This window comes from Marmota marmota, unplaced genomic scaffold (assembly GCF_001458135.2).
Source record: "Marmota marmota marmota unplaced genomic scaffold, marMar, whole genome shotgun sequence".
NCBI lineage: Eukaryota > Metazoa > Chordata > Mammalia > Rodentia > Sciuridae > Marmota > Marmota marmota.
In genome coordinates, this window is record NW_026000016.1 from 19,826,315 (window position 1) to 19,852,378 (window position 26,064).

At 42.0% G+C, this 26,064-nt stretch overlaps 1 protein-coding gene across 1 annotated transcript in view; it reads left to right on the plus strand.

The window, feature by feature from the left end:
- The window catches only part of Kif26b (kinesin family member 26B), a 488,260-nt gene that overhangs the window by 213,918 nt on the left and 248,278 nt on the right, over nt 1-26,064 (plus strand). The window contains exon 4 of the mRNA XM_048809263.1: nt 5,925-6,091. Coding sequence (XP_048665220.1) covers nt 5,925-6,091 — 167 coding nt within the window. The remainder of the gene's footprint in view (nt 1-5,924; nt 6,092-26,064) is intronic.

The following is a 26,064-nucleotide window of genomic DNA, read 5'->3' on the forward strand; positions in this document are numbered from 1 at the left end:
CCTCAGTTTCCTCCCTGGTGAAATGGCTCCATTGTCTTAGACTCCAGTTTCTGCAGATGGCCCTGTTAGGACTGCTGTGTGGGCCCCATGGGCATCCACCACAGCCCATTCTTCTGACCCATCTGTGTGCCGCACACCTGGCCTGGGAGCCAGACACGAGGCGATGAGGTGTTGGAATGACTGGAGAAGGGTCGGGGGCCTCAGGAGACTCATTGCCCGGCCCTTTGGAAATAGATTACCCAAGGCTTTGGGGAAGATTTTTACAGACAGAATAGTGCCTTTATTATACCTAGCTGCAAAAGCAGGCCCCTCTTCCACAGATGGCCCTTGAAATGTGGGGAGCCCCACTGATATGGTAAAAATTTAGAAGCCAAAAGACGCATGAGTGCTGTGTCAAGGAACAAAAACTGTGGGGTTCCTTAGGGAATTCCACTCAGAATTCCACTCCTGAGAACCAGCTCTGGCATAGGGAGGCTGAGGAATGAAGGGCCCCCCAGTGGGTGAGATTTCACCCCTACCATAGGACCAGGGTGGAGGCCAGGGGGCCCAGGCTCTTTCCTTCAGAAGCACATTGGGAGTGACCTGTTCCCTCCTCGGGCCTCCAGGCCCAGGTTTGACACCGCACTGCTTGCCCCACGAGCAGGTGAACATGGACTCCTTTGTTCCTTCTTGACTCTTCCGAGTCTCTCTTTGACCTAAAGATTTGGCTAAAAACACATTGTGAAAGCCTCTCTGCTATTGAGTTACAGAGAGATAGTGCCTCTCCACACACATCTTCATTTTGGAGAGAGGGAACACGTCTTGGGCTGAGAACAAGTTTCTCCGTCTAGCCTTGTTTCCAATCTCGTGAAGTCAGACACTAAGCAAAGTGTACTTTCTATATTCCCCCGGATCTGTCTGGTCCTCAAGTTATTAAACAAACCTCAGTAACTGAGGTCAGGTGGTATAAGGAAGGAAAATAAAACAAAAAGAATGGAATCAGAGGCCTGTATTTATTCCCATTTGGCTGAGTGAGCCTGAGACAGATCGTCTGTCTCTTCTGAGCCTCTTTTATTCTCATCTGTAAAATGGGAAGAGCAGCCGACCTGTCTACACAACTTTGTATTGACTGTTTCCAATGGAAGAAAGGGGAAGTGGTTATCAGCAGCTAAGGGGTGGACGGATGTAAGGGCATCTCTTTATGGTGATATATTTGTCATAAATACAGATCGTTAGCCTTAACGTACATCCAATCCAGGAACAAGCTGTCACAGTTTCAGAGAGCCACAGAAAGAATTTGGTTCAGAGCAGTTCTTTCCTATCTGAATCTTACCCAGTAGGAAATTATTTTGTTACTTTGATTCATGGGATGATTTAGTTACAGCCTGTGATACGGTCATAGGGTTAGTTTTCAAGGTTGAGTGAGAATAAATTTTTTGGTCACAAGTATCTTGGTGACAAGCAAGACAATATCCTGGTAAGAAGGTATCCATCAAAACCTAGCACTCAGAAGCCTACATCCCAGTAAATGGGTGAAGGATGAGAGCTTATTTGGCAACAAAGCTCTTTCTCTCTCACTAATTATCTGAAGCTGAAAAAATGTTAATTGTTAAATTAAAGCATCTGTAGCTGCTTCTACTGAGAGCAAGCCCTGCTCCTCTCCTCTTTATAAAGATGAGCTAAGCAGAGGTAACAGAAATTGCTTTTGGCCAGCTGTCCTGTAGTGTACATTTGAGCAAGATAGATATTGACTGCCAGGAAACTGTACACAACTTGCAAGAGAAAATTTTTAAAAAAGGAAGAAGTAAATATTGAAGATATCAGAGATGCCTAGAAATGTTTGCACCTTTGCCTGCCAGAGTGGCACTACCAAATACCCAATGTGTAGTTATTCATATGAATGAGTGAACAACTGAACTAGTGGACGGAAAAGAAACGGCTGGGGGAGGAGCTTAGTGGTAGAACCCTGGCCTAGCATGTGTGTTTGGCCCCAACACTGCAAGGTGGGGCAGCACTTGATCCTTGAACTATCACATAGTAGAACAAATCTACTTCACTTGGGCAGCGATAGAGTTGGGGGAAAATATTGTCATATTCTAAGAGTCCAACAAAATATATAAAAAAAGGTTTTTTTGTTTTGTTTTGTTTTGTTGTTTTTGTTTTTAATTTGTGATGTTGGGGATAGAGCCCAGAGCCTCATGCTTGGTAAGCAAGTGTTCAAAACAATGAAATTTTAAAAAGAAATGTATTCTTATTTAAGAGAAGATTTAATCAAATAAATGTGAGCAGTAGAAAATATCAATAGCTTGGAGTTATACCACAAATATGTTTTGAGTATCTTTGTATGCCAGGCATTGTGCTGACCTGAGGATGCAGTGGTAGGCAAAACAGCCCTAGGCCTAAATGATGCTGCAAAGTAAGAAAAAATGATTTATTATTGGATGTGTAGTATAATCCAAAGTTCAGACACTGAAAGAAAATTTGACGTATTCCAGAGAATAAAAGCATGTGCAAAGGCCCTGTGGCAGGAGGAGCAGGAAGTGTGTTTGAGGACCTTGGGGGAGGCCAGGGTCCTAGAATGCAGAATGAGGGGGAGATAAATTAGCAGTTGCTGTAGCCAAAACGTTGTGTACTCTTTGTGAAAGTTTGTAATCCTAGAAGGAGATAGTACGTATAAGTACAAAAGAGAACATGAAATTTTAGGTGATAAGAGTCTATAGAAGTAGGCATCTCATGGTATGCCATCTCTGCATTGTGCAACAAGCAGAACAAAATCTGTAGGGACCATTCAAATAAACTCCGAAATGAGCTCAGTCTGATTCCTGGGGGGAGCGGGTGTGAGTGCACAGAAAAGGATACGAACGTGATTCTGGCTGTGTCTGGAAAGGGGCAGGATGGGCCATGTGACTTTTATATTAGAAGCTATTATCTGAGTCACACATCTGATTTTGATGCACAATGACCTGTGAGGAAAGTCAACCAGCAAATGAGTGTGTTGTGCCATTTTTGACACCTTATGTACTCTGGAGGGGCCTCTCGCCCAGTCTTCTGTTTGTGATGTTCCCTTTTCACTACTGTATTTCTCATCCCAAGTCTGGAGAGATGGGGATAGAATTCTTCGGCCTCAGTGCGAATCAGCTGTCCTTGAAGGTGCCCTGTAAACCACTAGGCCATGTGTGGGGATTGGCAAGGTGCCTCACACAGAGGCATGGGCTTTAGTTTCAATTTCAATTTTTTGTGTTTGGTTATCTTACAAGATAAAAAAAAAGTTAATATTTGTTAATGATGGTAGCGGATACACTTGCACATGTTTTATTATCATTTGACTTTTTTTCCTATATGCTTTTTTTTTTTAAATTAGAAGGAAGGAGAATGTATTTATATTTTTAATTGGAAAGAGCGGGGTCAACTAGAAGGGAGGAGGGAGGAGCACTGGCATGACTTGGCAGATCACTCCTCCAGTCCTCAGATACCTAAAGAGAAGAACTGGAAGACAATGATCTTGTAGATCCATCTTAACTCTTAGGCATTCCGTTATGCTAACTTCTAAAAGCAATCAATTACTGGATAATCCTACTTGTGGGCTTGAGAATCCAATGTCCCATGCCCATAAATTCCCAATTCTTTAAAAGACCCAATGTTGCTTGGCACAAGATAACCAGTAGCTCTCTCTGGAGGAAACTTATGCCTTGAAATTCATTTGCCGAGTGGCATTATTGAAAAATCATGATCCTGCAGGATGTTCATATCCATCCTGGGCCAGACTCCGGAGTTTGGAACCATTCAGAAGCCTGTGCCTCTGTGAGGTGCCTTCCCGTTCCTCACACACATGCTGGCTTCTCTCTGGGTTTGCTGGGCACCTTTAAGGACAATAATACGTACTGAGGCAGAAGAATCCTATTTTTCTCTCCCCTATTGGAAATACAGTAAGGAAAGGAAAATGACACAAGCAACAGACCGGATGAAAACACCCACTAAAGTGTATAAGGTGTCACTAATTGCAAAGCACACTCACTTCCTGGCTTACTGACTTTTTTCAAATATATCATTGTGTGTCAAGATCAGATGTATGCCTTAGATTGTAGATTTTTTTTTTTTAACCAGGCACTTACCCACTTAGCCACATCCCCAGCCCTTTTGATTTTTTATTTTGATATAGGGTTTAGCTAAGTTGCTTAGGGCCTTGTTAAATTGCTGAAGCTGGCTTTGAACTTGTGATCCTCCTGCCTCGGCCTCCCAAGTCCCTGGAGGATAACATGCATGTGCCACCAGGCTTTTTTGGCTGTACTGGGAATGGAACCCAGGACCTCACGTGTGCTAGAGAGTGCTTTACCCCTGAGCCACATACCACGCCCAAATTATAGCTCTTTGAAAAACAACGGTGCCATGATTTTGCGGACTTGTTTTGGACGGTCATTATATAGGCTGGCATCCTGTACCACCTGAGTCTCCACATTAATTAATGTGGATAATAGTATTCATAACCATATTCTCAGCTGCCCCCCTCTGGCCGGCCTCCTTCCTCTGGGGGAATGGCAGGAGGGTAGCCTTCCCTTCCTGCCACAGACAGCAGAGGAAGTGTAGAGGAGGTGACACGGGCCCTCTGCAGAGTCAGCAGCCCTTGCTGAGTGCAGGGAATGTCCTCCGGGCGACCAGCTGCCTTTGCTGCCTCCTCTCCAGTTTCTCTTACAGAGGGTCAAGTTTCTTTCCAATGCGCTGAATGAATGGGAATAAGAAAGTGTGCGCTGGCAGAACTTCAGCCAAACAGAGCCAGGGCTTTCCAAGTAAGAGCAGGAATTTAAGCGGAGCAAGTTTCGAGTCAATGGGACTCAGAGTAAATGGCCATTCTGCTAATAATGAAAAGTACAAATGTTTTTATGTTCCAAGGTTAACAAATGGGATTCTTTCACTGCCCTACTGGCCTGCTCCGTTACAAAGTGGAAACTGTTACTGATCTTTGCTTTATTGCACTTGTATTTTCCAAGTGATTAGAAGCATTTTCCACTTGGTATATAAGGGTTGGAGTGGGCTCAAGACTTTTTTTTTTTAAACAGAAGTTTCCTTTTCTTTTAAACTAACATTTTTCTCATTTTGCAAGTAGACTGACGTTTTAAAGAACAGGTTTTTCGAATAGCACATTTAGACTTTGCCTCTGTAATTATCACATTTGTCATGAGATTAGCACTTTCCAACAGTATTCTTCTCTACCAGATTCTCATTTCGCCCAGAAGTGTGGTTCTTCTTAGCATATGATAGGAATTTAGACAGAATGGGCTATCCTCTAGGACTTCTGTTATAAACACAATCGTTACAAAGAAAATGAAAGCCACTTATTTTAATGAACCAGAAATCTAAACCCTCCATAAAGACCTTTGGCAATTCTTGTTAATGATGTTTGTTTTTATTTGCTTTTCAAATTCACCTGTTTTGCCAACTTCCCAGAGCAGACCACAAACACTGCCACCAAAAACTATTTTGCTTAGTTCCTTGGGTTCTTCATACACAGTCTTACCTTTTCCTGAATCAAACTATACCTTTAGCCCAGTTCTCCATTTGAGAGCATCTGGGGCCACTTGGGGTTGGAAATCAGCATTAGTTGATGGTACCATTCTGGTCTTGGGCTGCAAAGAGCATGTGATAATGGTTCATGTTTCACTTCCCCTCCAAATGGTGGACATAATGAAACTTGCAATGTCAGGGGTTATTTTATTCCATTATTTTAAATGAAAACTGGATGATAGCCTCACTAACATGCTGGAGAATTGCAGAATCCCTTAGCACCCACATGTCACTGAATGCAGGTAGCTTGCGAACCCATTCCCACTTGCCTCCCTCTCCCTTCCCCCACACTACTGGTCCCCTCACCCAAATAGAGAGATTCTGACAGTGGTCAGAAAATGCAATAAGCCACAGGTACTGAGCTCCACATCCATTTTCCTTGTCAGATCTCCCAGCTGATGACAGAGACAAGCCGGGAGGGCCTGACAGAAGCAGCTCTGAACCGCTACAATGCAGACAAGCCAGCGGCCTGCAGCGTCCCCGCCTCACAGGGCTCCTGTGTGGCCAGTGAGACTTCCACAGGCACCTCGGTGGCTGCTTCCTTCTTTGCAAGGTAAGAGATGCTTGGACCCTTGGTTCTTTGACATGTACCCAGCTTGGTTCTTCCATGTGGACCCGTTCAGCTTGAAGAATTAGTCTGGGGCTGTCCTTTGACCTTGCTCATTAAGATGGCATTCCTCAACCTTGACATGGTTGTCATCTCAGATCAGAAGACTGTTCATGGTAGGAATTGTCCTGTGCATTGGAAGATGTTTAGGAGCATCCTTGGTCTCTACCCTGCAGATGTCAGTGAGAGCTCTCCCCACTGTTGTGACCAGCAAATATGTCTCCAGACATTGACAGATGTGGCCTGGGTTGAGAACCACTGCTGTAAGAACATGTGACTCTAAAGCTGGTCCTTCTTGGGATGAGGACTTGCATAGGTCCAACCCTTTGGCTGTTATTTCCAGAATGATCTGCTCATTTCAGAAAATGACTGCCTAAAAAATTGACTATTAAATAGATGGTCTTTTTTTTCTTTCTTTCTTGACATAGTGGATCAAATACTGTCCAGCTAATCTGGGAAACGTAAAAAAATGAGAAACAAAAAAGAAAGGTATTTTAACAATGTTTTCTGCCTAATTTTAGCAACATGGCAGAGACAGGACTGGAGACAAAGGACAGCTGAGTGGGAAGGAACTTTGGTGATTGTCTAATTCGATCTCCTTATTTTATGAATGAGTAAACTGAGGACCAGAGAGGTCAACCATCAGTTAATTTATAGTAAAGCCAGAAATAGAAACCAGATTCCTCTACTCTTTTCTCTATGACTCATTCTTTATTTGACACTTGGAGCTTAACCTTAGAAAACTGTCTCTACCAAAGATTTACAAGCTGCTGAGTAAATAGGATGTTAAATAGATTGCTCCAGATAAGATGTTAGAAGATCCCAGTTCTGCCTCAGTTTCCTCATCTATACAACGAGGGTAACACCTACTCTTCAGGATTGCTATGAGGTTTAAAATGAGACCATTGTAAATTATAAAGTACTTCTATTAGTTCAGTGTGGACTTAGCCAGTGTGTTGCTAAGAAGGAATTTTGTGTGTGGCTGTTCTTATCCTTGTGAAAGATGTAATCCAAGACAAAAATATGAGGAAGGGGCTCTGATGAGGAAAGAAGCAAGTCCACGTGGGAAGTGAGGACTAATGTCCTGAATTAAGACCCCATAAAATCGGTGCATGGAGCCTGTTGGATCATGCAGTTGGAGGGGCTCATTGTGCTTTGCTGCCATATTTATTGTTCTCTGGATACTTGGGCCAACTTGAATGTGTGGAAAGTAACAGGAAATATATGGGAATAAATACTGGCCACCCAACAGTGGGGGCCATTTTTTGCTCTTGTTTGTACATGCATTTCTGTGTTGTTCAGACCATTGGGCAGGAACCCCAAGTTCCCTAGAAAGCATTATCCATGCCACTTAGAAAGGGAATGAAGAAGTGAAATAGTTTATGAGGAAATGTCAAAAACACAGAAGATCCGAGGATAAGATAGGTTATGAGAGTGTCTGGAGGGGGCTGACCAAAGTGTTCACCTAAGAAACCTTTGACACTTGAGCTTAACCTTAGAAAAATGTCTCTGCTAAAGATTTGCAAGCTCCTGAGTAAACAGGATATTAAATAGATAGCACCAGAGAAGATGTTAGAAGAAGTGTTGTGTGGGTTCAGCCTGGAGAAGGATCAGGGCCACCTTCTTGCTGCTGTTAGCATTCTCTTGGGTCATTGTGTAAAAGTGGATCTGGTTGGTTCTGTGGAGCACCCGAGTGTGTAGACCAAGGCTGGATGAACCTTAATGAGAGAATGGAGAGATTGCCCAGCTAGCAATGAAGGTGAACTTGCCACAATTTTCACACTGCCCCAGGGGAGAGTGAAGTCCCCATCAGCAAGGGGTCAAGGATGCCTGGAATGATTACCTGACCTCAGTGCTTGACATTTGGTGCTCTACTGAAAGGTGGCTTCCAATGTTCCTTTCTACCCTGACATTCTTTGTACTTGAAAAGTCTTCAGAATCCATTCAGAGAAATTTGTAGGAAATCACCTTACTCAACCCCAAAACAAAACAAACAAACAAACAAACAAAACCCAGAAGAAAGATTCAAAGCAGGAAGAAATAAAGTTAGGACTTCCAAGGGACATTGTTTAGAGAGATAAGTGTTTAGGATCCTTCTTGTTCCAGGAAACCAGCAATGTCTTTAAAGCCAAAGAAAAGATGCCAAAATAAGATAGGCCTGGGAAGGCCTGAGTGTAGACAAATGGTGTGTGCCTGGGGCCAGATTTCAGTTCATCAGGGAGGATCTAAAAAAAAAGGCAACTGACATCAGGGAAGGAATGACAGATCACTGGCAAAGGTGGTCTTTTATGGGACTTTTGCTTGTACAGTCAGGAAGGGGGCAGTGTGGGAATGGAGATGCCCAGGTGAACCCCAGATGGATGGGCCAAGGATAGCAATTGGAGGAGGCCCTCCAGTAAACAAAGACTCTGAAACTCATCTCTGCAAACTCTTAAGAGCTTGAGGTATTAGCTTTCAAAGAACTGGAAAAGATCCATTGGGCTGCCTAATTCCTAATTATTTTCTTTGTCATAAACACTAATAGCCCTTGGAGTTTAATGGTATAAGCACTGACAGCACATGGTTTGTGTTCAAAGGGCTTACAGTGCACAGTCGGGGGGAGTACCAGTGTGAAAAAGAACACACAGAAACACGCACACATACACACACATCTTACCCTCCCTCACCCATTACCCCATTTTGCTCTGCCATTCTCCTGGGCAATAATTTGATTTTCCCTCCTCCAAATGCTGGAGGCAGCGTATCTGTCACTGATGGGCACCTACAGCAGAAGACTGAGTACCTTATTAAGGTCTGCCGTCAGAACCAGCTCAGCTTTTGTTGTCCAACAGAACTGAGCCCAGCATCAAAGAGCCTTTCAGTTTCAGCTGTGTAAGGTGATGTCACAGGCAGCTTTTTATTTATTTATTTATTTATTTTTTAAATTTTTTATTGTTGGCTGTTCAAAACATTACATAGTTCTTGATATATCATATTTCACACTTTGATTCAAGTGGGTTATGAGCTCCCATTTTTACCCCATATACAGATTGCAGAATTACATCAGTTACACATCCATTGATTTACATATTGCCATACTAGTGTCTGTTGTGTTCTGCTGCCTTTCCTATCCTCTACTATCCCCCCTCCCCAAACAACACACACTACACCACAATCTCTCTCTCTCTNCTAGGTTGGTTCCACAGTCTTGCTATTGTGAATTGTGCTGCTATGAACATCGATGTAGCAGTGTCCCTGTAGCATGCTCTTTTTAGCACAGGCAGCTTTTGAGAGAGGTTAAATGTGTATTTGTTTCTGGTGTCGATATTGGAAATGCTTTGGTGGTAATGGATTTACATGGAAGAATAGGAGTCTCTGTTCTCAGAGGGATTTGGGGACGAAATAAGTTCCTTTACATCTCCAATCTGTGTTCACCATGCGTCAACTCTTCCTGCTTGGTTGTGTGATGGAGATGCAGCCCTCTGAGTCTGCTGGGACCTGGAACAAGTAGCTCCAAGTCAGGACACAAAGGGTGGCTTTCTTGCAGGAGGCCACGCTGGGGGTCATGTCATTTTTATACAGGAGGGATATCATTTACCAAATTTGTGGCAAAACTCAGTGTTTATCACTCACCATTAACTAAGCTCCCGATAGGCACAATCCTCCTTCATCTTCAGAATAATCCTATGATGTAGATCCTGTTATGTGCTCTGTGTTATGGCTAAAGAAAGTGGGACCCGGAGGTTTCATTACTATGTTAGCATCTGTCACTATACCAAACACCTGAGATAACAACTTATAAAGAGAAAAGGTTTATTTTGGATTACAGTTTTGGAGCTTCCAATTCATGATCCATTGGCCCCCCTGGCTTTGGGCCTGTGGCAGCAGATCCTGGACAGAGCATGTAGAAGAGCAAAACTATTTGCCTTATGGCTAGGGAGCAGAAAAGAGTTAGGAGGATGCTGAGGTCCCTCTGTCACTTTTGACATAAAGACTTCCCAACAGCACCACTCTGGGAAGCAAACCTGTAACATATGACATTTGGGGGATGTTAGCAGTTACTGACCCCAAACCACATAGCCAGGAAGTGGCAGAATAAGGAATCCATCTAATTTCCTCTCACGTAAGAGCCCAGATTCCTATTCTCTGTGCTCAACAGGCACAGTAAGACATTGCATTATAGGGGTTTTTCCCACCATCATCATGAACCGATGTTCATGCTTATCAAATACTTTTGAAATTATTGGACCTTCAACTTGCTTGAAAAGGCAAGTAGAACACAACAACAAAACGGATTTTTTGAGGATTACACTTTTCTGTATGATTCTGTGTGTGTGTGTGTGTGTGTGTGTGCGTGTGCGCGTTATAGAAATTGAACCCATGGATGTTTTCCTACCTAACTACATACATCCTGAGCTCCTCTAACTTTTTTTAAAATTATTTATTTACTTTTTAAAAAATATCTCATTAAGTTGTCAAGCCTGGCCTTAAATCTGCAACCCTCCTGCCTCAACCTCCCAAGTCACTAGGATTACAGGTGTGTGCTGCTTGATCAGCAGCCTTTCTTTTTAAATGTTTACTTTTCAAATATACAGGTGGAACTCCAGGTAGACCTTGTTGTATCTCAAATTCAATATTTAAGAATTCCAATTATGATAAGCAATAGTTCTTATCATAATGTGTTGTTCCAAGCGTGAGCTGGGGACCAGTGCTAGTCCACACAGTTACCTGTCAATGATAAGTATAAATATTGAGAAGAAGCATTTAGAAGCTTCTGTAGTTATTTGACAGAGTAATTTTCAGTTTACTATCTTCATGCATTTGTGCTGCTCTAACAAACTACCCAAGACAAACTAAAAAGAACAGAAATTTGTTTCTTACCATCCTGGAGTCTGGGATGCCCGAGATCAAGGTGCCAGCACTGGTGTCTGGTGAAGAGTGCTCTCTGCTTCCAAGATGGCACCTTGATGCTGGTCCTCAGGTGGTGGAAGGTGGAAGGGACCATCTCTCTCTGAAGCCTGTTTTATAAGGGCATCAATTCATTCACGAAGGCATCACCCTTACAGCCATCTCACCTTCTGAAGGCCTGACCTTTTAATACCAGCACAATGGGGATCAAGTTTTAAAAAAATTTTGGAGGGACACATTCAAACTGTAGCATCTGTTGAAATCTATATTTATGCAATCTGTTGACTACAGATTTTTCACTACCTTCAATGCATTTATTGTCATCAGAGCTTCTCTTTCTCTTCCTTCTGAACAAGATTATTTTGAATTTAGTGAATCCCTTGGAGATTCTGTTACACAAGTTTTTACTGGTATTTTGTATTTAAAAAGAAACAAAAAGTGGCTCTTACACTGACACTTGGAGAAGCAGTGCTTTAGAGAATGAAGGAGCCCAAAACACCTCATCTGTCCTCTTTTGCCTCTCCTGCCAGAATTTCTTTCTTTTCTTTTTTTTTTTTAAAAAAAAAAAACAATGAGTATCTTGGTACTTTAGTAATCTGCTTTTGGAAAAACTTTTTTTTCCTTCCCCCCAAAAAGAATAGTGACAGTGGACTTAAAGCAGAAATTGGCACATTGATTCTTAAGTTGGTTAGCAAGTATGTTCTGGCTTTGAGCATAGAGAACATTTCAAATGTGGGAATCTCCTTTGCATAATTCTTACAGTAATGTGAAATGGTGAGATAGGGTATGATTAAACTTTCCCATGTGTTGACTGTTCACTTTGGGTAAAGATTTTACTTAATTATGTGCTTTGCCTTATGAATACAAAGCATACAAAACCCAATTAAAAACCTGGGGTGAAACCAAGAATCTCTTCTTGGAGGTTCTGACTTTTATACAATGTTTTACTGTTGATTAAAAATTCATATTTCCTAGGTCTGGAATTTTCTGGGTATATTTTGATGCTCACCTCAATATAGCATCACCCTCTGTTTTCTTTTGCACATTTGCTAGTCAGGGCTGTATTTCCTCCCACCAACTCCTTTAGCTCTTTGCCTCTGGCCCAAACTCATTCTTTTCTTAGGAATGTTATTATGCTTCTACCCATCTCAATATCTCATGCAATTCCTTCAATCTTGGACTTTAAATGGCTCCTTGTACTGTCTAACAGCTTTCTCCAAGTCCCTGGAGCATGTCTCTGACTGTTTTATGATGGACTTGTCCAGTATCCCCTTGAGGCCAGAGGTTTCCAGGGCATTAATACCCAAGACCAGCTAGGATCCTGGGGTCAAGGAAGGGCTGAGCAGAGAGGGCTGACTTTTAGGCACTGCCTTCAAGACCCCATTGCCCTTCTTGTCATCACCCTCACAGGGCCTGCTCTTTATGCTACCCATACATGTGCCACTGTATGTACAGCGATTGTTGTTATTATTACTACTATTTCCACATTCTTCCTGACAGCCCACTCAAAAAGTGCCTTGCTGTATTGGTGACAGCAAATGCTCTTCATATATAATCTTGTGTAGTAAAGGCTTTCTTTGGTCCCTGGGCATTAACACATAACAGTGGTACTGATTATGCGCTAGGAGCTTATTAAGTCAAAGAAGGATGAGAAGGAGTGTGGAACTGCTCTTGGTTGGTTCCTCTCTTCTTCTGTCAGGGACAGTTCCCTTTAGGGATGCTTGCATCTTCCCACTAGAAATACATCAACGGCCATTACCTGAGAAAAACTACCTTAACGGCACAATTGGTCTCAGGTGATGTTGGAGGAGAAAAATGGAGCTGGGTGCACAAGATTCATCTCTTCCTTGCCAGTTCACTGTGGAGAGATGGCGTATCCCCTGACTCCAGTTCTACAAGCAGCCTAGGGAAGTTAATCTCCAGCATCGTGTTCATTGTGCCTCCACGGGAAAACCAAAAAACAAAACCAAAAATGCAAAAACAAAACAAAACAAAAAAAACCCCCACAAAAACAAAAACCTAAGATCTTGTTTTTAGGAGCTCATGTTGTGGAACTTCTCTGGATTATTATTTTTTCCAGTTGTTGTTTTCAGTTGAAGTGTATCACACCAACCCTGCTTCTTTGCTCCTGTCTATATGACTGGCTGCCCATCCTTCTCCCACTTCCCCCATTACACCCCCTGCTCCTTCATTCCAGCTCTATCTACTACTTCAATGCTCCTTATGGAAGCGGGACCACTATTGGGACAGTGGTCAGGGCTGATGTGCATGATCGTGCCATTTACTTATGGAACAGGCACCTGATTGCAGGGGTGAGCTGGGCAGCTTCAATGCAGCAACATTCTGCTAGCCCAGCTGAGCAGCCTCTCATGGGGCTCTCTCTGTCCAAAGAGGGCATCTTTTTCTTAGTTGCACGCAGGTATAATCTGGGCTCATGTTCTCCAGCATCCCTGCCTCCTTCCCTAGTAATAAAGCAGTGTTGGAGCAGAAATACTTAAAGTCCTGCACTGGAAGCCAAACCCCTACCCTATGGGTATCTTGTTTATTTATTCCTGGCGGGTCTTAGCTTTACTTTCCTTAGAAAAGACTCCATGGACTTCTTGGAAAAGAAAATATTCTTGCTTATGTACATTGCTAAAGTGAATTTTTAGGAATCATATGAATATAGTTTCACTTTAACTCCCCCCTGTTGCAGTATGAAAGGAAAACATTAAGAAGGAACTGAGGGTATATTTAGTGCCATCAGATTTCAAAGGCCCCAGGAAACAGTTTCAGGTGTTTCCTGCATGAAGAAGTACATCCTTGATTGCTTATGAGAGACAGCAAGGAAAAAGGGGCCATGAGTCAGTATCTTTACTGTTAGCCTTTGTGTTAAAACAAGTCCTCAAACACTTCAAATAGATAACCCTAACATCCCAGCAACCTCAGGGACTGCTGCATGTTGCCATGTGCAGACCATAAGAGAGGTGGAATCCAGGCTTGGCACACACCCTTCTGAGTTGGTGATCTACGCTGAAGAAAACAGCCAGTGTGTGCAGCCCTCTTCCGGTCTCCCGCTGCAGGCAATGTGTAAAATGAGGCATTTTCCTATTAAACAAGTTCTTTGTCTGACTGCTGGCTGGTTGGGGTGTTGGCGATCTGCTCACAACATCTGGGAATCATTTTGCACAGTTTGCCTAGGTCCAAAACCTAATTCAGGTCTTGGTAGAGATGTTTGAAGGCAAAGTAGTTTCAGGGAACCCAAAGAATTCCAGTGATTCTTGTCAAGTACTCATGCATTAGTCACTCTAGTTCTTACTGTACATTTTGAATGTTTTTTTTTTTTCCTAACTGATGTTGGGGGTGGGGTAGAGGAAAAGGATATTGGATTAAAAAAAAAAAATGGAATAACCCAGGGTTGAATTTGTAGCCTGACCGCTATGGCAAGTCACTTAACCTCTTGAAGCTTTTTATTTCTTCTATTAAAGGGAGATCATCATATCTACTTTACAGGATTATTGTGAGGATTAAGTGAAAATGTGATAGCACTTTTTGTAAACTTCCTCTAAATCCTAGGGATGATGTTAAGATGGCACTTGCTATAAAAAAGGATGGAGTTCTGCCCTCCTTCGTGGGAAATCGGGAGAGTTCTTAACATTCTCTCCTGAGTAGATAACTTTGTCATGCACACATCCACAGCATGTTTACATAATACTTTGTGATCCTGCTTAATGACTACCCAGCCTTCTGAGGCAGTTGGAAAGATCTGGCAATTATGCCTCAGAGAGGAAACCACCTACTCAGGAGGCTGAGGACCAGTTAGCCCTTAAAACCTCTGAGTGGGAACCAGATGCCATTGGTGACTGAAAACATCAAAGACCTACCCAGAGAGAACCCACCCTCGGGGGCTGCTTGCTAGTGGCTTCCAGTTAGTTGACTGTGTGCCTCTACATTTTTGAAGGTGTTTCATTTTTTAGTTTTATAGCCCTAGAGAAACTGGTCTCTAATAATAAGAAAGAGAAGGAAGGAAAAAAGGAAGGGAGGAAGGAGCCGTGAAGAACTTACCATATAGCTGTGTGCTGACTCGAGTGGGAAGTGGAATTGTCAGGATGCCTTTGGTGAAAATGAACCAAAGCATTAAAAAAATCAAGTGAATGGGGAAAATACCCTCTTCCTTTGTAATACCCTCATGGCTTGATTTGGGGCCTGAAGAGGGAGTATGGGTTGACCCGAAGTAGATTCAGCAAGAGCAGAGGAGAGACTTTCATACTGAAGGGGAGGACAGGTGGATGTGGCGAGGATGCGCTTTTACTGAGTGGATATTTCTAGAACATTGCTTGGTCTGCTTCTACCACCACATTATTGCAATACATATGCCTTGTTTCCTTTCTTCAGTATTTATACTCATTTAAAAAAGAAAAAACATAATAACCTACATTTGTTGAGGTTTTCCCATGGCACACACCATCCTGAGTTGTTTAATCTCCAAAAGCTCCCATGCGTTGGTCCTGTCATTATCCCGCCATTTATATGCAGGAATTGAAGCACAGAGAGGTGAAGTCACTTGACTAATGTGAGCTCCAAAGCAAAGGACGTTTGTCTCTTTGTTCTTGGCTGGAACACATGTCCCTAAAAGAGCACTCAGGAAAGATTGGTTGAATGAGTAAATGGAGGCTCTGAGCCACTGTGTGCCCCTGCCTCCAAACTCAAGGTGGTTTGAGAAGTGGGCATGGTCATGAAATCCATAGTCCCAATGCCAGACTGGTGAGGATCAAGGGAAGAATGGCTACAAAAGCTCATCAAGAAGCTATAGTGGGGAAAGATTTTTATCAATTGCTCTTTATTCTTACAATTTTGTGAGTTTCTAAAAATTTGCTTCTGACCTCACTTAGTAGCCGCTAAAGGTTTTTAAATGACACAAGATTCTCTGTGTGTCATCTGCCCTATCCCTCTTGCATACTGTTGATGACATATTAACCTCCTTGTTTCCCCTCAAAAAGTGCCAGAACCATCCTTTCTCATGTGTCTTGCTCTTTCTTTTCCCGCTGCCCTTCCTCAGATGCCTGCTTGGCTCAGCCTACCTTTCCTTCAGATCTCTGCTCAAATGACATTTTGTTCCCTGACCTCTCTATTTAAAATTACAGCTATCCTGCCACTGCATTCCTCCACATAATACCTTCTATATTATGATTATTTGTGAAATGAACAATGAAATAATGAATTGCAGACAAAAGGGAGATGGGTGGCTAGGTCTCTAGATTGTCCTGCAATCTGGAGACCTAGCCACCCATCTCCCTTTTGTCTGCAATTCATTCTTCTGTGAGAAGCTTGCATGTTTTCCCATTTGGTTCAAGCTACATGCCCTTGTTCTTTTAGCTCTAGGATGTTATGTGCAGGGGGTGATAGCATCATAATGAAGCATGAATAAAGGACTTACTTGGCAAATGGAGCTTCTTAAAGTGTAAGTACTCAGTTGTCTTTTCGGGAGAAGGATTTATAAGGGATGGGACAAGTGATGCTCCCTGGAACAGGAAACCAAAGAAAGAGTTAAAACAGAGAAGAGACTTATTAGTTATAAGACTAGCACAAACAAAGTAGGGCTCTCCATTTTTCTCCTGTCTAGTTGAAAACCTGTCTTTTCCTCCCTTGAATAAACCTCTCTGCTTTCTGTCCTTCTGCTTTGATTTATTATTTTAATTCTATAGCTGTCTTAGTGAAGTATGTAAAGCATTTGGGGATAAAGTCATGTGGAAGACATTATAGAAACTAAAGATGTATTATATTACGTGGTGTTGGATAGAGGTTCAGTATGCTGATGAATCATATTGTTGATGAAAACAAATCTATGCATGGCACTGTTTGTTGGCTGAATAAGAAGTGAGCTCCTCATGGAGGATACAGAAGGAGATACTATTATAATAATTTGTTTAGAAATAGATCGAACTGAATCACAGGGAGACCTACTTGGTATCTCTACTTTCTATACTCACAGATGACCCTGGAGGTGAGATTTTTATTTTCTTATTTCTAAAATGAAAATCTGAGTTTCTATTTCTTCCATCTGACAACCAAGAAGTGTTCCTATTCCCTCTCTCTGAATTCTCTCTGATAAATGTTTCTATTACTTCTATGTGATTCCATGAGAATAGGGACTCAGTCTACCCCCCCCCCCCACCCCTCCAGCACACTTAGCATCCTGCCTGATACAGACTGGGAGCTCAGTGAATGAATGTGGAGGGAGGGAGTCAAGTGTGCTCGACACCTTAGGGCTGTCTTGCTGTTCAAAAGAATAAAATACTTAAAAGAAGCTCTGGGGTTATGCTTGAAAATAGCACAATTTGTTGTGTGGCAGAGCTCACTCTCATCATTCTAAGTACTGGTATTAGTGATAAAAGTAATTCTGATGGACAAACAAATGGAAATTTTTTCATTGTTGGTTTCGACATGGTTAAGCTCAGCAGTACACTGTTTCTGATAATCATCTATCATTTTATTTAGTGTATGCAGAAATGGTCTCAGCATCACATTGTAATCAGATGCTTTTCTTCCTGGCACCTGACATGCTTGTTCATGAAGAACACTGAAATTTGGGAAATCGAATTTCACAAGCCTAGAAATAATGGCCCGTGTCATTTTCTTGGCATTCTCCAAAATCAGAGCCTTAAGAGTCCGTACTTTGTCCTTTTAAACCCTAGCAAAGGAAAGAAAGGGCCTTGGCAGTGACAAAGAAGGAAATTCTCTTGGGGACCTGTAGTGAAAAAGGATGTAATCAACACGAGGCAAGCCCTTTTGAATAAAAATGGGGGGGGGAGGAAATATAAACCATCACTCACAATTTATTTCCAGACTTTTAGGCACTTCAAAAAATAAATGTGGTTCATTTTTTTAAAATAAATTTCCATGTATTATCATAGCCATCTCTTTGGTGCTCGATCTGAAGTGGCAAGGTAGCATTTATAGGGAAAACAGTGTTCTGTAACCTGGCTATAAAGAATTTTAGAGGCACTTTCAAGGGATGAAAAAGTACTCAACCATCGTAAGTTCTTCTCTATGCTACAAGTGTTTAAAATAAAAATACTACCTTGTATCTACTCTCTGAAGAGCTCCGTGGGAGAGGTCACAAAAGAGAGCCACGGATTCCCCATGTGTCATGAAGTCTGACCTGGCTGGGGTCCAGCCTGGCTACAAATCCTCATTTCCCTCCCTGCATCTGCAGCCCCATCACACACCACTCTCTCCAAATCCCTTAGGAGCTCATGAGATGGCTGTGGCAGATACTGTTGGTCCCTCTTTCCCCCATCCCTTTGCCACTCATCATTCTTCTATACAAAACCTTGTAGCTCCCAAGGTCCAGCACCCATGACGGTACCTGATGGTTTTCTCTGGCTGCTGGAGCCCCCCTGTATCCACCCATGAGAGGCCAGGAGTGCCAGGTAGTTAATGCCTCTCAGGAGCAGCTTCCAGGGAAAATTGACCAGAGTTGGTGGGTAAACACCCTAGCTCCCTTTTCTGTCCCTCTGTTGGGATGACTCTGAGGCATGGTCTAGCGTGACTCTCAGATTTCCCAAGTAGGATTGAGCCCACATCTATAACCTGTAAACAGCTTCTACTGGTGTCCTTTCTTCTCTGTCTCATTTCCTATGTCTGCTAGCTGGGGTCACCTCCCAATCAAACCTATTAGTATTCTCATCCTCATTCAAGGATTCTTCTGAAGGAACCTAGTATAAGATACCAACAGTATAGCCCCATCCATCCATCCATCATCCATCCATCATTTGGTAAGTCCATACTATTTGCCAGGTATCATTATAGATACCAAGGATAGCAAGAGGACAGCTATTGCCACCAAGGAGCTCTCATTACAGGAGAGTTAGAATTTACTGAGAAGTTCAAGACAGAGAGGTTCCCAAGAATACCCTGAGTCTTCAGGTTGTTTAGAAATTAAAGATGGGTTCCCAGCACCCATTATTGTCAGAAGTTATCTTTCTCATTTATTTGTTTACTGGCCTAGTTCCTGTCTCCCCTTTTTGACTGTGAGATCCATGGAAAGGGTCACTCGTCTAGCATCCTCACATCTTAGATGGAGGCCAGGTGCAGGATAAATATTTGGTGAATGCACCTTAGAATTGTTATGGCACTGTCTGTTGGCTGAATAAGAAGTGAGCTCCTCATGGAGGAAGGAAATACTGTTATAATAATTTGGTAGAAATAGATTGAACTGAATCACAGGGAGACCTGCTTGATATCTCTACTTTCTATACTCACAGGTAGGTGTCCCTGAAGGTGAAATTTTTATTTTCTTCTAAAATGAAAATCTAAGTTTCTAGACTTCTCATTTTCTAGAGGCAGTTTGTCAGCCTCCCCTTCCTGGGGGAAGTTCATCCTTATTGAATAACTAAGTTTCACAGGAAGCAGCATCATCACCAAGGTACTGTGGAAATCTGTGTGTGACCTGCTCCCATCATGGTCCCTGAATGCTGTGGCCACAGGACTTCCTTCTAGATACACTGTCTTTTTGGGAACTGAACACTTTTGCCTGTGTCCCTAAGGTGAGTTCTTCCCTTTAACATAGAGAGTTTTCAATTGTAAGGCATTTTCTTCTAAACAGCTTGCTGAGATCCTTTATTTTCTGTACACTGAAGACTAAATTCTTGGTTGGGAGAATCTGTTGCTGAAACACAAATTTGCTGTCTCCCATCTGCATCTACAAGATGCCTAGTGATGAGCCACTGCAGTGCAGGAGCTGCGCAACCTGTTTTATTAACAGTGTCAGTGGAAAGGAAAATTTGAATGTGGAATCTATACATTTGCCATCAGATTCAGAGAAGTGAGTGTCCACAGTCATCCTCTCCTCAGGTGGTGCAAGATTGTGGGGGTTGTCAAGTCCAAATCTGCCAGGCTGGGACTAGGGGTATAGCTCAGTGTTGGAGTGCTGCCTAGCACGTGAGAGGTACCGGCTTCAATCCCCAGCATCACTCATTATCATCATCGTCATCATTGTTGTAGTCATTATAGCAACGACAACAACAACAACATATGCTGGAAATTATCCAGCAAGAGTTGATGTTGCCAGGTGGAATCCAAAAACAGTAACCAGGTAGAATTCCTTCATCTTTGGGACACCTCTGCCTTCTAGCACCTTCATCTGAGTGAATGAGGCTCACCCACTTTATAGAGGGTAATCTGCTTTTCTCAGTCTGCTGATTTCAGGTTAATCTCATCTAGAAAATACCTTCACAGCAACATCTAGACTAGAGTTTGATCAAACAACTGGGCGCCATTGCCTAGCCCATTTGACATATAAAATCAACCAGCACACCTAGAATTGGTACAGAGTTCAACATGAAAAGACTCTGTATCCAAATAATCCATCAAGCCCGTATTGAGACCAGCTGAGGTTGCTCCTGGTGCTTATTTCTTAGTGTTTAGTTCATTGAGGTGATGCACCGGCTGGCTCTTAGGGGGTGCTCATCCTTTCTCCCCTCTGCTAAACTCCAGTCTCCTATGACTTCTTTCCTAAGTGTCCCCACCTGTTGACATGTCTAACTTAATCCTTGTGTCTTTTGGATAAGTTTGGAGAGTCTCTTATTATCATTTATTCCTTAAGATGCTGAGCATTTCATTTTAGCTTTCACACTAAAGAAACAGATACCATCAATCTTTAAGCCTCCCCATGGTACTGATTGCCAACCACAGCCTCAAAGATCTGCAGTGGATTTACTATGTTGCATGTTCTTTATTTCCTTTAAACCTGTACATGTGAGGAACTTTGATTTATGGAGCCTGGATCCTGCTTGGTTGGGGGTTGGAAAGAAGGAAGTAAAGTGTTGTTCAAGCTGCTGTAAATTTAAGTATCCCCAGTATTTCTTTACACATTCAGGAGGGGAAAAAAATCCCAACTTAAGTCTATTGCTACTAGAGCTCATAAATTAAAAATAACAAGACTATTTCCTATACACCTGGAGCTTTAAAATTACAACCCGTTCATTCTGTGATGGTCCCCTTCACAAAATAGGCACTGAGGGTGACAACTCAAACAAGATCCTAGCACAGCTCTGAAAACCAAGCAAAGATTCACCTTCTGTCTTTGAACCTTTGCTTTAAATAAAATATTTCAAGATAAAGGAAGTTACTTGAAGCATAGACTCTAAGAATTTAATACCATTACTTTTTTCAGTAATTTTCCTCTCATTGCTCTCTTTTGTCTCTCCCCTTCATCTCCCATTTGGACTTTTCATTTTATGGAACCTGGATCCTTTAAACAAGTCTAACAGATCAGAAACAAAGTGCAGGGATATCTTCTTTAACTTTCCGCTCTGTTATAAGCCTTAAATTCCTCCCTGTCCACAAATAATATACCCCAAGTGGGCTGGTGGGATGAATTTGATAGCCTCTTAAATGTTTTAGCACCTATATATCACAGAGCTTCAGAGAGTGGGAAAGTTGTGTTTCCTCCTCTACCCAAGAGATTGCTCGCCACCTAGGTGGAATGTGCCACTTAACAGGAACTCCAGTTGAGAATCCTTGTGGACCAAGAAATTTCTAAAGAAAAGTAGACATGGCCAGGTGTGGTGGCACATGCTTGTAATCCCGGAAACTCCAGAGGCTCTAAGGCAGGAGTATCTCAAGTTCAAGGCCAGCCTTGCAAGTTAGTGAGGCCCTAAACAACTTAGTGAGACCAAAATACAAAATAAAAAGAGCTGGGGATGTGGCTCAGTAGTGAAGCACCTCTGGGTTAAATCCCTAGTATCCCCTCCCCCTCAGAAAAAGAAAATAGACACAATTTTAAGACACCACATATATTTACTTTTTCATTTGTTCTTTGGGAGCTATGTTTATGTTCTTTGAAAAAAAATATGTAAAGGAGAAAAAGAAGATATACTTCACTTAGATTTCCAGAAATCCTTTAAAAATATGTTTTACCAGAAGTAGAGAATTGAGTTTTCACTCCCATTATGGTTTGGCTATGTGGTGTCCCCCAAAAGCTCATGTGTGAGACCATGCAATAGTGTTGCAGGAGGCAAAATGGGTAGATTATAAGAGGTGACCTGCTCAGTGAGTTAATCCACTTAAATGGATTAGCTGGTTGGTGACTATAGGCAGGTAGGGTGTAGCTGAAGAAAACAGACCACTGGAGGGAGGCCTGGCTTTGGGGTTCTTTTGGGGGTCAGGAGGAGCTCTCTCTGTTTCCTTGTTGTCATAACCTGAGCTGCCACACCCTTCCACCATGATGTTCTGCCTCACTTTGGGACCAGAGCTATGGAGTCAACAGATCATGGTTGAAATATCTGAAATTATGAGTCAAAATAAACTCTTTTCTGTCTCTACATCATTCTTGTCAAGTCTTTTGGTCATAGCAATACAAATCTAGCTAATACATATACCACATCATACCACCCAGCCCTTCCACTCCTAGGTATTTGCTGAAAAGAAATGAAGCCTCTATTCAAGCAAAGACTAGTATGGGGATGTTCAATATCAGTATTGTTCATAAAAGCCCAAAACTAGATACTAAGCAAATGTCCTCCAATGGATAAAGGATAAATGAAGTGTGGGATATTCACACAGTGGATACTTCAGAATACTCAGACTATTGCTACACACAACATAGATGTATCTCAGAATAATTATGGTGAGTGAAAGAAGCCAGACTCTCCCTCTTTAGAGACTACATATGTTATGATTCGATTTATATAAAATTGTAGACAATATAAACTAATTTAGTAACAGAAAGCATATCAGGAGTTGACTGGGAATGAGGGTGGGAGGGGGCTACCCATTGCAAATAGGCATAAGGAAACTTTTGGGACAATGGATATGTTTATTATCCTGACTGTACTGGTAACACAGGTGTTTACATATGACAAAACTCATCAAATCACACAGGTTCTATATACCAATTATACACTAAAACTAATAAATGAGTTTCCTTGGAATTAAAAAAATATTTTGAGAGGGTAAGAAAATTGTCTTAGAGAATAAGTAAAGAATTGGGATAAATGGTCATTTTCTCTAGAAAAAAAAAGTGTTAATAACAGAAATCAGTAAGAAAACATGTGAAGTCAGCTTTTTTTTTTTGCCATATGATTTATTTTTATTTTTTTAGTCATACATGACAGCAGAATGTATTTTGACATATAACACATACATGAAAGGTACATAAATCAATCATAATGTCTATTCTATTCTGAAGTTGGCTTTTTAAAACATTTTTTCAAGGGATTAAGATAAGAAACTACTATAGGCAATCTAAATCTGGACCGAAATTATTCTAGGTAATAAAAAATCATCAAGATAAAATACCCAGCGGGGGCAATGAGCAGAGGAGCTTTGATGAGAGCAAGGAGAAACATTTGGGGTAAAATAATTCAGACTATTCTTTTGAGGTGATAGACTCTGAGAAACCATTGATAATCAAGGAAGGGAATCCAAGGACATAGTTGACTCAGTTTAAGATTCTGAACCAAAACTTTGCTGGATATTATCAGGAAGAATATTGTAAACTAAGCAAAATAAAAATGTATTTGGTTCTAGAAGTTCTTATGAAGTTTCAATAAGAGTACTTTAAAGTATAAAGGGGAATAGGCTGAGAGTGTGTGTAGTTCAGTGGTAGAGCACTTGACTAGCATGCCTGAGGCCCTGGGTTTAGACTCTAGCACCACACACACATACACACACACACAAAATAAAAAATAAAAAGAAAGCAAAAACTATAAAGAGGATAGAGGAACTTCTACTGGAGAATAGGTAGTTGGGATAACCTCTTAGCCTGGCATGATCTAGGAGGAAATCTGAGCAGCTTGACACATAGGTTATTCAAGAAATCTTGGGATTCTCTCTTAAGATCAGGAGAAACAGTGATAGGGATAAACAAAGTGAGCTATATTCCACATCTTAAAACATAAGCAGTGATAGGGATAAACAAAGTGAGCTATATTCTACATCTTAAAACATAGTACAAACTGAGAACATAAGTCTGCAGATCCTGATGAATTCACAGAGGGGAGGCCGATAGGATGCTATTAGACAAAGCAGGGGGGTGTTTGAAAGCAAATCCACAGCTTTTTATATTAAGATTTTTAAATTTTTATTTGTTCTTTTTAGTTGTACATTTTGGCAAATCTCCAACTTCTGAGTCCATAAAGGGTCACAATGGACCTCTCCTAGGAAGAGATGGATTTCTCAGCTAAGTGCCTCAGGACTTCAGTCTAGTAGTATGTTTGTTCTAGTTTCTTTGATACAGTTTTAGAAAGTGGCTACATTCTTCTGAGCATTTTAATCAAGTCACAAATCAGCTGATAAACATGCTCAAAGTTGGCTGAAAGCAGGCAAGGATTTGGAAGTCCCTTGAGCAAGTTGCTTTCATAACGAGTCCTCTCTTTTAGGAGACAGACTCATGGGCAATCTGGTGGAGAATAACCTCTGGTATCCAGGATATGAATGTCAATATCGGTGCAGTTGCTCAGAAAGACGACAGGTGATGGCCTTGCATTCTCTCCTTGGCTTCCTGTGGAATTCCAAAGCGAGGCTTTGAGACTGTGAACTCCAGCCATCTGCACGGTTGGAACCTGGAGAGCAATACAGCTGGTATCTACCACCATAATTAATAGGGGTGCACAGCAGATAGGTGACACTATCCAGTGTTAATCACCAGGAAGGAGCCTAGTGTGGGAATTGCGTTGGAAAGCAAAGATGTGGGAAGCCTGATGGCTCCCAAATGACCAGGCCCACCAGGTTTGCTTTGTAAAAGAAATGGAAGGGTATAGTTTAGAAAAAAGACTGACTCTTTTCCTAGATGTGTGGACCTCAGCCACAACTAAATAGAATCTCTTTCTCTGTTGCTGGTGTCTTGTTTGCTATAATCGTAATTTTCTGATGCTCCCTGACCTTGGTGCTTCCTCCTGCCTCTTTGGCCCCCCAACCCCCTCATTTCATCTGTGGGCTCCTGGGAGTGGAGGTTTCAGTCCACTCAGCTAATGAGTGTGTGATTCCCACAGTAACAAGCAACACAGAGACATCCCGGGAGAGGAACAAGAATAGGACGTTCCTTTATTTTTTATGTGGAGATTGATAATCAAGGCTAACGATCCCGGCAGAAGGTGAACAACACATTAAACAGAGGGGAAAAGATAATAAAATATCGCCTGCTGCTTAACAATCGTTGGGTGGAAACATTCCCTGGAACTGTACAGCTGTTGCACTTGATGGCTCATAAAGCCTCAGTAAAGTCCGTCAAGGGCCTTTTTTCTTGGTGAGGAACAATTTTTTCATGCAGTTATGATAGCATCTGGTTCCTGTCCCTGGAAGTGCAGAGAATCCTCAGGCACAGGCAGACTGCTGCTGGGAATGAGCCCGACTGTAGAGGCATCTGGTTCCTTTGATGGGTTTTGGGTCACTTCCGATCTAAAGGACATCATCCTAAAAATGCAGATTAAGATTTAGCAGGGAGTCCCTGAGCATGTGTTATGTGCTAGGCACTGGGTTATGTCATTAATCCTCACAACTGTGAAGCTGGTATTGTGTCCATTTTAAAAACGATACTGTGGAAAACAAACCTTTAGGGGATAAGGAACTTTCCCAGGTCACTCTGTTGGTATATGGTAGGCTGAGATTCCCAAGCCTGTGCCACATTGCTGCAAAGGCAGAGGGTATGTGTGAAATGTATTTCCTTGTCTTATTTGGGTATTCATGCGCATGTGTGTTGAGAAGAAATGATAATTTCCAGAATACTCAAAATAAATGATGGGAATCCTAGGTGATCTGCTGGTTTAGGTCCAGTTCCTCAGAAGCAGGTTCTGAAATGAAGATTGCTGTGCAAGTGATTTATTTAAATTTGTCCCAGGGAAACTAGTGAGGGAGTGAAGGAGGCAGGAAAAGAAAGGAATAGAAGCCAAAAATGGGGATAGTTCAAGTGAAGTCTTGCAGTTGGTGGCTTGTAGCTCCAGCCTGAGCTTACTGGGGAGCCCTTAGATGTGTGCTATATCTGAGAGTTGTGCTGACCTGAGGCATGGAGCTGGAGCTGTCATCTCCCTAGCTATTAGACAGTTAGGGTT